Consider the following 12,517-nt stretch of genomic DNA (forward strand, 5'->3'; position numbering starts at 1 on the left):
CGTAACATTACATCTCTTCTTCTGCTTTTGGGCGTGAATGCTTGACAAAGGCTATAGAAAGCAAACTTTATCACTTTAGTCGTAGACTGAAGTGACTACGAAAGAGCAGAACAGCACAGTGAAGGCACATAGTATACTTTAATGACAAATTATAAAAAAACTCAATTCTTCAAGAAACAGTTTAAAGCGTGTATTTGCATTGATCATGTGCATTTTCGCATTTTGTAAAACAGGGCTAGACACAAGAATATCAAGGTTCATTTTATTGGTGTACACTTTATCATAATAGCGCCATGCACAAATGATTCGCACAAAACGAGCTTCAGCCTTCTTGTACAATCTCTGATCGTGTTTTTTTTTTATTTCCATCCGCCCTGTTTGCTGGTCACTTTGGTCTTCATAAAATGTTGAGATAATGGCGAAGACCCAGCCAAAAACAAAATTTCTCCCCTCAGTGCAAAATTAAAGTACACAATGGTGAAATGCGGTAACATGGAGAGCTGCAATGATAAACAACTATCACAATGCGCTTCAACGATAGTATTTAGAATGGACAAAATGCATCGTTTATACGATGATGTTGTGCGCAAGTGAAGCCTAGCTACGGCACACAATTTTTACAAGGGTTCTGTCAACAAAAGCATACAAATATCTTCCAAAAAACAGAGCATCATGAATAAAACATAAGGAACGAGAAACAGCTCTCAGGTCTTCAAGGTCTTTAGCTTTCGCTCATTCTTGGCATTACGTAATTTGTCGTTTTCTGTGCGGCACAAGTTGTTCAGCAGTGTATTCGCTGCAGCACTGACAACATGCTCCATTACTTCCTGTGCAGAATGACCAGAATCACACACATCTAGGTCCTCATAGTCTGCAAGGGCAGAGAACACAAGGCTGACAACAGTGTCTTTCTGCATAGGAAGGCTGAGAAATCGCGCAGAGTATTCTGGTGCCCTGAGCTTGTCTAATATAATTTCAGTAAACAGCACAGCGTTAACTACAACTGCTCGTGGAAACTTCAGCCCACCCCTCGACATCTTCGTGATTAATGCATTCTCAGCATCATCTAGGTCAACGTCTTGCATCACAAGGTTTTCCCTGCAAAATCCGCATGCCAATTTCTTTAATGCTGCATGGGCACAATAGCCGGCAACGTATGTTACTGCAGGAAGCCTTGACGCTTTTTTCTGAATGTCAGAATCAGTCACAGCGACGTCAAACTGGCCGTGCGCAGACGGCACACCTGTCCTCCATGTATTCGCACTCGGAGCTGGTAGCATGTCTAAATCTGGCAGGTCCAAAACCTTCTGCAAACGCAGTTTGTTTTCAGATTCATATATCTGCCTTATTGACACATGGTAATTCGCACCCGACAGTTGCCGATACTTTCCGAAGCGATCCTCCAAGCAGTCAGTTTGAAATTTGCCCAAAAGAACGTACTCAAAATGAAGCTCTTCCAGGCAGTATATGGCTAGTTCGTGCAAGGCGTGGGTAGTGTGGCTGAAAGCTGCGTGCGTTTCACGTGTAAGGCGGCCATTGTCATGTCTGAGGCTTTCCCAGTGATCAAGCCACTCAACTGCTTTTTGCAGGAACTCGAGCTGCGGACACAACGATGATACTATTGGTCCTTGCAAATGATCTCGCAACCGCTGTCCTTTTCTTGGCGTCTTTACGTTAACAATGTTCCACCAAGTCAATATGGTGTCAATGTACTCAGATGTTTCCTTAGCATGCTGGAACGTTGCGGTACTGAGAGCAGCAACAGTAGATGAGTTAAAAACCTTTAGTGCAAGCTTAACGTCCTGTCGTTCCATGTTGGAGGGGTTCAGCGCTTTCAAAGTGAGAGTTGGCGCTAACTTCAAGAGCTCATGCTTTTCAGCTTCGTGCAACTCGCACAATACCTTGAAAGATGCTGTAAGTATCTTTGGTTCAGCCTCATTACTTTTTGGTTCAGGAAAGTACATGCATTTTCCAATGTTTCGTTGATTGAGCCAGTTATTTCTTATACACTTTAGTATGTGAACTGGGTCCACCACGAAAAACAGGGGTCGCGATGAGTCAGCAGGATGCTGGTAAACAATGCTGACACTTGCGGGCTTAGCGAAGAAGGACATAGCTTTTCTGTTTATGGAGTTATTGTCTGAGATCACTGCAATTATTCTAAAACCAGATGCCTCGAGATCAAGAATAAGCTTCCGAAGGAAGTCATGTAGTGCCTTAGCATCAATGTGCGCCACGGGAAGAATGTGTACAACATCCTTGTTTGAAGAAAGAAGGCTCTGTATCATAAATACGTGGGCAGTCTTTGCCGCAGTTGATGAATTTGCCGCGGCGCCAGTTACAAAGCCAGCCTTGTAATCGAAAAAAGACTGCAGATGAACCTCATCAAGCATTAATGTCACAGTCTTTTCATGCTCTTTAAGTGTGCTTACAATCCGCTTGGCATAAGAAAGAAAGCTAGTTTCTTGCTGCTCCTTTACGGGGTTAATATCACACGATGAACACAGTCTCCTGATAGTATCAGGATGCGGCATCTTAAGCTTCATCGAATTTCTCAAGAATCTGTATGCATGAGGGGAAATGGTGAACAAAAGGCTAGAAAAAACCAACAAATCTGGGGGATACCGGCTGGCATTATTCAAAACGAGATCAACTTGACTCTTCAAGAATTTGAGCACCTCCAAATGCCATTCTCGCAACTCGCATGCAAAATGTTCGCCGCTTACTTGCTCTAGTAACGTCGACACCAATCTCAGTAGATGACGGGCTTTCTCAGAAGGCGCCGCGCTGATATCCTTGCGAGTCTGTTCGATGATCTCTAGCACTCTCTTCAAATCTCTTAAGTCACATATCTTTTCAGGAACTAGCACATCACCACAATTTCTCACGACCGTTTCACCAAAAAATACTTCTATGCGAAGGTCAGTAGACACAATCACCGAAGTGCGGATGGTTGGCGCAGAATGGAGAGCCAAGTCCAAAAAGTAAACCTTGGAGTTCTTGTGGATTACCGCCCAGAAGTCTGAATGCTCAAATCCTGGCAAGGCGTTGAGCAAGTCCGCAAAACTACTGAGCTTATTTTTGGTTTCCTCTTCTGCTTGCGTTTGCAGCGAAAGCATTATTGCATTGTCCAAACAAGCGGCTTCCAATCGCGCTCTTTTCACATCCGGTGCTTCCCGAACGTATGGTTGCGGACGCGATAAATAGGCAGGGCAGTTGGGAAACAAGCTCGGCACTGCAGTTTGCTTCAGACGACTGTTCTTCAGGGTGACTTCGACAACTTTTCCTGTCTTGACGTCTGTGTAAGATGTCGTCTTCAAGTAATCCGATGGCAAGAAATGCTTTTCACAGAGCTGAAACAAAATAAAAAGATGTTAGAAACGTGAGCTCGACCAAAACGCAGAACAAGCGTGCCGACAAGTGCGGAATTCCCATCTAGCGCGCAACCATCAACGGATACTTTGGACACTATGCTAACGAAATCGATATATCTGAAAACCCTGATAAACAACACAGAGAAGGAATGCTTACCACTGTGTACTTCGTTGGCAAGAAGTCCTTCCGGGGAACAGCTGTGGTCCACGCTGCCCGCATAATTGGGTCTGAAGGAAATCTGTGCACTCGCACACTTGGCCCTCCGTCATAATTTGACTTGCAGTTTGGTGCACAGCAACAGCCAGGAATCGTTGCGCTTCAGTGGATGACCATGGGAATGATTAACCACGCGCACGCGACAGATAGCAAGCGCGTATGTGATGCAGCATGCTCTACCACGGCCGCTCTGGAAAGACGCGCGCGTTCCTTCTACGGAACGACAACGCGGCGCGCGTTTGTTGCGTTCACGACGCGGCGCGCGTCGCTTTGACTGCCTCCCCCTCCCCCATCTACCGCTGTCATCTCACTGTCGTGACGTATTGACGATTAGAGGAGGTGATTCGGAGGCCTTGATATTTTTTCTAGGTGGCTTTGGTTAGACATGCCGAAATTCTCTCCTGCGCAACGCCGCGGTGAGCTCGAGCGCATGCGCGTCCCCTCCCCTTCTCTCTCCTCTCCTACGCTGCCCCCCTCTCGCCCGCCTGTCGACCGCGTTCCCCGCTCGCCCTGTGAGAATTAACGGCGAGGCTAGATGGAAGATACGACGCGCGTAGCGTCCCTCTTCGCGTTCCACGACGCGAGGTCGGTAGCATGCCCAACGATCGCCAACGGAACGCGATCGTGCAAGTGCTCCGGCTTCGCATCTTTCAATGCCAGCTCGGCCCGATGCAGCCGTTCACCACCCTCTCCGCTAGCCCTTTCCTACTCTTCCCCGTCGAATAGCCTTCGCGTCTGCTTTGCGTTCATGGGGGAGAGTACTCTTTAGGTGGTGGCCACGGAGGAAGGAAAGAGCTGAGGAGGGGCCCTGAGGTCACTCTCGGTGAAGCCGTAAATCGGCCATATTGACTGGGCAGATGCTCCTCTCTTGCTTACGTTCGAACAGCGCAGTGGAACGCTCGTCGCTCTCTCCGGCTCGAAGAGCATGTGGGCTGCGTGGCTGCGTGCCTTGGCGATCCGAAACCAACTGAACAGAATTCAACACGCTGGGCCAGAGCGACACCGCTGGCGAAATCATTTCGTGTGTTGCAGTTGCGCACCAGCCTACAGCGAATGCGTTCGCCGGCTTGTCTGGCTACCCTTGACTGCCCTTCCTCAGCGTCGGAGGTGAAAACGCAAGGAGCGCGCGATCGTAAGTTGGTGGATTAGGCAGTTAAGGGTCTGGCGTTTCTCGCGTCGACTGCGGCGACGGCTTCCTTAACTGACGAAACGACTGTGGTGAGTGCACGCAGTACGAAACGTTCGACTACGCATATCGTTCGGTTGGCAAACTGTGCTTCGGCTACGAGGGTAAACAAGCATAACCAAGTAAACAAGCTTTGGCTTGCCTAACCGGTCCTAGCCGAGCTAAGCCGCAGCCATTATTTTAAACACTTTAGTTTTATGCTGCTGCTTTGCTTTCCGCTGTTCGTGGAAAGCAAAGCCGCAATGCGAGCTTGACGCGGCGATAGCGTCCGAATAAAATCCACGCAATCTCACGGCACTTAACAATGCTCGGCGATGACCGATAGAGCTCGTACTTCACGTGCGTACGCGCATTCCCGCATAGAGACCCATGGCTAAACCAAAGGAAGTTTACGAGCACAGGCACGTATTTTCGTCATGTCTTGAGGAATCGCTTTAACTTACTGAACAAGGCGGCCACTCAACGGGAAAATGTGGCGATCACCAGCACACCGACAAGGAGGCAAGCACAAGTGAACGCCTCGAACTATATACGCTGACTACGGCGTGTGGTGTCAATGTGTTTACGGCATCTATTCACGCACTGTACAGAAAACACGATGGCCCGTGCGCCCCCTTCTATGGTTGCATTCTGTCTCTCACGCGGCGCCCGGTCACCGTGCCCGTGTTCAACATAAATGCTCACCAGCGTCATCATCATGCGACCGGTGACCTTGTGCACGGTGCCGGTGTGTGAATGACACTCGAACGCGGTTGCTCTAATGCCGAGAGTACACTGCTAGAAGCGAGCATCGCAAGTAAAACAGCAAGGGTGTTTTAATGCGCACAAGCAATTTCTTACTCTAAGCATATAGAACAGGAAACTACATATGTGATGTCCTCATTTCGTCTCGCTGGGCGCGAATCTTCCGTCCGCTGTCACAAGCAGAAACACTGCACGACCGTCAATGACCCGCAAGGCGTTCGTCGTTGTTCCGTTCTATCAGTGGCTCCGTTCTGCCATGGTGGCTAAGCCCAATTTCGATAAGCACTTCAAATGGGTACTTCATCTGCTTTATCCGCTGCACGGTACGTGGATACGCGCTCGTTCCACGCACTGTTGAGGCCGCGTGGCTACCAAGAGGTTTTGTAAACGTTGCTAGGCACAATAACCACCGGTTGAACACTGCGTAGCGAGCAACGCGGCACAAAAAAATGGATATCCGCCAGGGTTCGGTACGAGACCTACGGAAGCGCTCAAGCCGCCGCCGCCGCTACGCCATCTACACTGCACAACACGGCACGCCACGTAACAATAACAACGCCGCCATTGTGCCCAGTGAATATGGCCGCTATGACGTCATTTTGTCCACACTTTTCTGTCAGCCCGCCGGCTGGGCATGCCCTCTCCTGAGTTCTTTGCTTCCTCCGTGGTGGTGGCTCACGACGAAAGTCAGATGAGGTAACTTTTTCTTCACTTGTGTTGAGATCCGTGGGGCGGCGTCTTGCATCACTCATGATTAAGGTCCCTACTCATAATCACTATGTTGGCTGTCACGCTGTCTCTCTAAAAGCATCTTCGATTGGTCGTTTGAGAGCGCTCTGACTGTGTTTGAAACTGTTGAATTCAACAGCTCTAAACCTATTCAACGAGAACAAGCAGGTATGCAAGTCATGTTTCTCCTTCCTGATCATGTTTTGACCCGATAATGTTAGTAGCAATGGTTAGTTGTTATTTTACACACTTTTTCAGCGCCTGCGCAGCACTTGTAAACGACCAGTCGGAGATGCTATAAGAGACGCGGTGTTTTGAGATGTCGCATCTCCGTTCGTGGCGCTATGCGGACTACCAATGGCGGCACGACACTGCGACGCTACTGCATGCGCCTCTAACATGTGCCACACGAGCGCTGTGGAAGGAGTGCGAAAGAAAAAATGTGACAGACACATGATATGGGAGAGGGACAGCGCGTCTATCGCATCTCCATAGGAATGTCCTCAGGCGCACGTGTGATGCAAGTAGTCGCACCTAGGGTGCCTTGATGCGTGTTTTGTCCGCTTTAGAGTGAGTACATCTGCGGCGTCCACTGCGGTGCGGCTGCCACATTTGGGCCCACGGCGTCTTACCGACCTATCACCACTCTACGACGGCTACGCTGAGAGGCGCGAGACGCGGGGCAAGAATTGGCGTGGCGGCGGCATTAGCTCCTTCAAAGAACGGCAACACCCTAAGGGGGGCACACATATCGAGGCACACTAGTCGCACCGTTTAGGTGGCGTCGCATCACGACCACTCCCTGAACTAAGGCGGACCAATGGTTTCCACTGAGGAGCGAGTGTTTTCACGGCTATTGAAAAAAATAGAGGAGGCGTTGGCCTGAGGAACACAAGCAACGGCGCATTGCGGGAGCCAATCTTGGATGTCGCGAGTAATGCACCATGGCACTAAAGAGCACCAACTGTGAGCGTTTCGGTAGTCTCAGCGCGGCGGACGCTAAATCTGCAATATTGTAGAAAACGCTATGGTCAGTTAAATGCGGCGTCCACGGTGACTCGATTTGGTGGCGACGCAGATACACGATTCGCCTTTCGCGTCAGCCTTTGACGCCTCGTCGTCAGCGTAGGGCTGCTACCAATAGGCTAACGGTGCTTCTCCGCCACCTATTGCTTCGAGAACACTGGCACCGAGAATACTAAGGAGCGCACACATACCCGTTTCTGTTCTGAAAAGACGGCGCTTTGAAAGAGTGCATGTCGAGTTAGTGTTTTGCATGCTGACGCCATCTTCGCGCGGGATTCACCATATGCTGCGTCCAGCGGTATGTTACAACCGCTACCACAAAGGCATTATCCTGCCCTACAAACCATCTAGAAGCTATCTAATTATAAATAATTGCTATAGTTTTTTTATTTTTGAAATTTATTGTCTTCCTATGTTGACGCACCTAAGTAATTGCTATAACAGCTGTAAGTTTTTCTTTCTATTAGTGCTAGGGTGTTGAAATTCAGAATACATTCTAAAGATTAGAAGACAGCTCATCCCCGCATATTTCATCAAGATTGTTATAGCGGTGCAAAAGTTGGCTCTTCAGCCCCGCATCCCCCCTTAATGGAATTAATGGTTGTGGCAGCCGCATTATTTCCCAAAGAGATGAACGACACACCCTTTCGCCTTAGATTGTACAATTACCCCCGGTGTCGAAAAAGGAGCCATCCCGCGACCTAGCAGATCGTCACTGTGAGTGGATCATACTACGTCTTGACACGCTCGATAGTAAGATTCCCACGGCCACAACGACGCATGTTCGAAGACGGTCCAACGGGTTCAGTGACGTGCTGGTCCGTGATGCCCGTTGGACGACTCGGTAGGGACCATTGTACTTAGGCAGTGACATTGAGGAGAGACGGGGCGCAGAGCCACACAAACGCTCGAGAAAGGAATGTGGGCGCAGAAGTATAGTGCGGCCGCGAATGCTATTTCTGGCGCTATTGTTCCTTGAAGGTAACGACACGTGCTAGGTCACGGCACTCTTCGGCATGCCTAGTAATAAGTAAACAGGGGGCACATACTCAGAACCATTCAGCCGGTATGGTAGAATTGTGTCGATAGCCTGCGATGGGTGCCGATCGTACACTATAAAATGGGGTGAAAAGACAGTGGTACTCTGAGTAGCGGTGTTGTACGTGTAGTTCACGAAGGGCACAATGGCGTCCCAATTTCGGCAGTCGGAGACGACGTACGTTGAAAGCATGCCGCCGAGCGTGTGGGTGAAGCGCTGTGTAAGCTCATTGGTTTGAGGTTACTACGCCGTAGTCGTGTGATGAACCACGTGGCACTCTTTAAGAATAGCTCCAACTCCTTCAGTAAGGAAGGCACGCGGTGGTCACTGAGCAGCTCCTGGGGTGGCCCGTGATGTATGAGAAATATACGAAGCAGGAAGAAGGCAACATCGCGCTCTGTGGCTGCCAGAAGTGCAGCGGTCTCGAAGTATCCCGTGAGGTGGTCAACTGCCACAGTGACCCAGCGGTTTCCAGCAGCTGTCATCGGAAGGGGCTCGTACAAATAAAGGCCGACGCACACAAAGGGTCTGCTAAGGCAAGGTAAAGGTTGTAGAACAGCTGTCGAGAGGTGGTGTCAAGATTTCCGGCGCTGAAAATCGGGTCCAGAGCGCGCTAACTTCTGAACGTAGCGGTATATTCCACGCCAGTAGTACAGCATTTGTAGGCGCTGGTAAACCTCGTTAATTACAGGGTGCGCGCACTTTCGATCGGCTTGGAAAGCCGTGCATATTTTGGAACGCAGGCTACCAGGTACCACTAAATGCTACTAGAAGCCATCAGAGCTGTAATTGCGTCGCTGGAGGAGGTCGTCGGGAACAGCGAAATCTTGAGCTTGACGGCGCTTAGCCTGCGTGGCTGGCAGTGTCAATTGATTTTAAAGCAAGCCTAATATCGAGGCAATTAAGGGGCCTCTACCCTGCTCGGAGGCGATGGCGTCAACATCGATGGAAGAAACATAAGCTGAGATACTGCGCAGCGGAAATTGTCGACAGCCAAGAGAGAACTAGAGGGTGTCGGCGTCTGAATGTTGTCGCCCACTGCGGTGCAACACGAGGACGTCGTAGTCATGCCGGCGAAGTTACCAACGTCCAATACGGCTGGAAGGATCCTTATGGCAGCCAACAAAAGGCGCGATGGCCCGTGGCGCCATCCAATGGGCGACCACGCATACGATCTCGGAACTTCGTAAGGGCCGAGATGATCACTAGGCACTCTTTTTCTGTTACGGTGTAATCGGTATCGCCTCTAGTAAGCGTATGACTTGAATATGCCGCGACATAATCAAGGAACACTGGCTTGTAGTGCGCGAAAACAGCGCTGAGGCCACCAACGCTAGCGTCCCTGTGTACCTCTGTAGGGGCTGTCGGCTCGCAGTGGCGTAGTATGGGAGAAGACGTCAGCAAACCACTGGGCTTTGCGAGCGCGTTGTCGCACTCTGACGACCACGAATCGAGGGTCCCGTTACTTCCGATGAGCTTGGTTAGCGCGACGTTATAGTGGCGAGGTTTCAAATGAAGCGTCGAAAGCAGGAACAGAGCCCTATGAAACTGGGTAGTTTTTTGACGGACGTAGGATTGGGGAACTCGGCCACGGCCTGAAGCTGGGCTGGGTCGGGGAAAATCCTGTCCTTCGACACGACGAGGCCCAGTATTGTCAAATGCTTCGGCACTTCTTTAGATTACGGTAGGTTCGACCTTGCTCAAACGCGTCAAAACATGCCGCAGGCGTTGAAGATGGGTAGAGAAGTCCGGAGCGAAAATGACGAAGTCGTCCAGGTAGCACAAGCACGTGTGCCATTTCAAGTTCCTCAGAACGATATCCATCATGCGCACAAATGTCGCGGGTGCATTTCACAGTCCAAACGGCATGAAGTTCAATTCATACAAGCCGTCGGGCGTGAGAAAGGCTGTCGTCGGTCGAGCCTCAGAAGCCACGAGCACGGCCGCTCGATGAAAAACACAGGGTGCGGCCTGCCGCGTGGAGCGGATAATGCGTCGCGCGCCTCGTGCTCCTGGCGGCCGCCGCGGCGCCACCAGTGGGGGAGACGGAAAGCGAGAGCGCCGGAATTATCGCGGCGAATCGCGGCTTGACAGCGCAGCTGCTATGCGCTTGCTAGTTTTTAAAGGGTTACAGTAAACTTGCTATAGCGTTAACTATATTGGTAATCGCCCTACCGAATGTGCGCCGGCGATGCTTCCACCTAAACATAGGAAGTCTTAGTTTTATCTGAAGTAGTTGCTCGTGCGAGTTTTCGCGTCATGTTTCTCTCTTTTGTTGCTGTTGCGCTGTTCACCCTTGCGAATGTATGTTTGTGCCACAGTTATTTTATGAACAGCAAAGTCGCTCATTGACAGGTGCGGTTGTATTTTTGGAATTACTGTTGCTCACACCTTAGAAACAAAAGCATTGTGAACATCAGGGGAGTCATAATTGCTTTATTGCACGTGTGTGAAAAAAAAGATCACTGTGTTATTGGAATCACAGGCGCAGCACTTTCCTGGCCAGACGTTTTTGCGCCACGCTTACGAGACGCTCAACAGACATATTAACATTTCCTGCCCAGTTGGCAAGAAGCGTTCGTAGGAGCTTTCTGATGAAAACTTTGTAGACTTCTATGGCGTGCTCGTCCGCCCCGCAAGTCCACTTTCAGCACTTCCATGGTCATAGAGAACAGCAGGTCACCTTTCAGACATCTCGTGAAAAAATATCCGACAGGAATAATATATGATGTTGACCAGCCTCTTATCACAAATCATAGTAATCGGTTTGCCACTTGGGGTACCGCTCTTGAGTGCTCTTCTTCACCACGGTCAACGAAACCAGAAATTTTGTCTACTTGTCGGTCGTATATGACCCTCTGCTGTATGGCCATCTCGTCAACGATCAGGGAGCAGAACGCTTCTTGCTCTACAGTGAGACCCTTGAATTTGATGCACAGCCGCACCTTTATCAACAAAGTGACGCCGATTCCACCTGTTAAATGGCCTACATATTTCTACAGCGTTGAGCGACAAGTTATTGCCTGTTAGATCTCATTAATATTGTGTCTAACAAAGAAAACGAGCCCTTACAAGTCATCTTCTTTCCTTCATTCAAGGGAGCTGAAAGATATTTCTGGATCTTGCATGTTCATAACTTTTGTTGAAGCATGCCTTCCAAATTACACATTCCCTTAGAATGATGTCACTGTAGTTGGGCTTCTTCGTCAAGAAACTGCGGACCTTGTTTCTAACGAACTCGGCAGTCTTGTCGCCTTGCGCAGCACCATTGGGCACCTTCATAAAACAGGCAATGTCGGTGTTGTTGTTGTTGTTGTTGACCTCTCCTCATGGCACATACCCAATGGAGGGGATCGGCCGAGTAGATGGTGAATTCGTCCTATATATTCTGAATGTTGTGACTCCTTGTTACGCTATTTGTTTTGAATGAAAGTGCCAATTATGAGTAATGAAAAATTTAATGCTATTGCAATTTTCATAAAACTGCGCGCGCGCCTCAGCCTCACCCACTTTTTCTTAAAGGGCCTGCAGTGCTCCTTTCATACGAGTGATCTTCGCTTGGAAGTAGCGCGTTTTTTTAGCTTCTTCTGTCAGTTTAACAAGGTCGAATGTAATTTGACATGATGCATGTGAAAATGATGCCATTTCCACACATGTTTCATTCCCTAGTTCAAAGTTGTTGGGCGTCATGGCTTCAGTACAGTCACTTGACGAGCTGTTTTGGCTAATGACAAAACGGCTATTTTGAAGCAGCATTGCCCGAGCACTCGGCAGGCGACTGCGCATTATCGGCTTTTATTTCGGAGCGTGGCCGCTTCTTCCTCGGAGCAGGCGTGCTCCTCGTGCTCACGTAGCTTGGATAACCGGGGAACACTATCGTCACAGCCGTTGGTTAAAGTATCTTCAACTTCTCGGTCTTCTTGTAGTCCTGCTCCGTAAAATGCTAAGCGCACACCAGGGACCTGTCATTAGGCTGCCATACTGTTCCCTTCCCTCCGGCTCCATCACGGGAAATGTTTCGCAGCCATGCTGCCCTGCGTTCTGCGTTACTGGGAAACTCGTGGTAGCGTATTTGCGGGTCCTTCGATGCATTCGTGGAACACAACGGTACACAACAGTTACGCGGCATTTTGCCTAACGTATAAAATATCACACATGCGCAAACTGTCTTGAGTGACACTCAGTGCGAGCGATTCATGTGG

The 12,517-nt window shown here is 49.5% G+C and overlaps 1 protein-coding gene across 1 annotated transcript; it reads right to left on the reverse strand.

Moving 5' to 3' along the window:
- Positions 1–238: 238 nt before the first annotated feature.
- Positions 239–2,871, reverse strand: LOC119395817 (uncharacterized). Its single transcript, XM_037662821.2, has one exon. The coding sequence runs from the start codon at positions 2,544–2,546 to the stop codon at positions 705–707; it is 1,842 nt and encodes a 613-aa protein (XP_037518749.2). The 5' UTR covers positions 2,547–2,871; the 3' UTR covers positions 239–704.
- Positions 2,872–12,517: the final 9,646 nt, after the last annotated feature.

The sequence above is a fragment of the Rhipicephalus sanguineus genome, chromosome 6 (assembly GCF_013339695.2).
Source record: "Rhipicephalus sanguineus isolate Rsan-2018 chromosome 6, BIME_Rsan_1.4, whole genome shotgun sequence".
Taxonomy (NCBI): domain Eukaryota; kingdom Metazoa; phylum Arthropoda; class Arachnida; order Ixodida; family Ixodidae; genus Rhipicephalus; species Rhipicephalus sanguineus.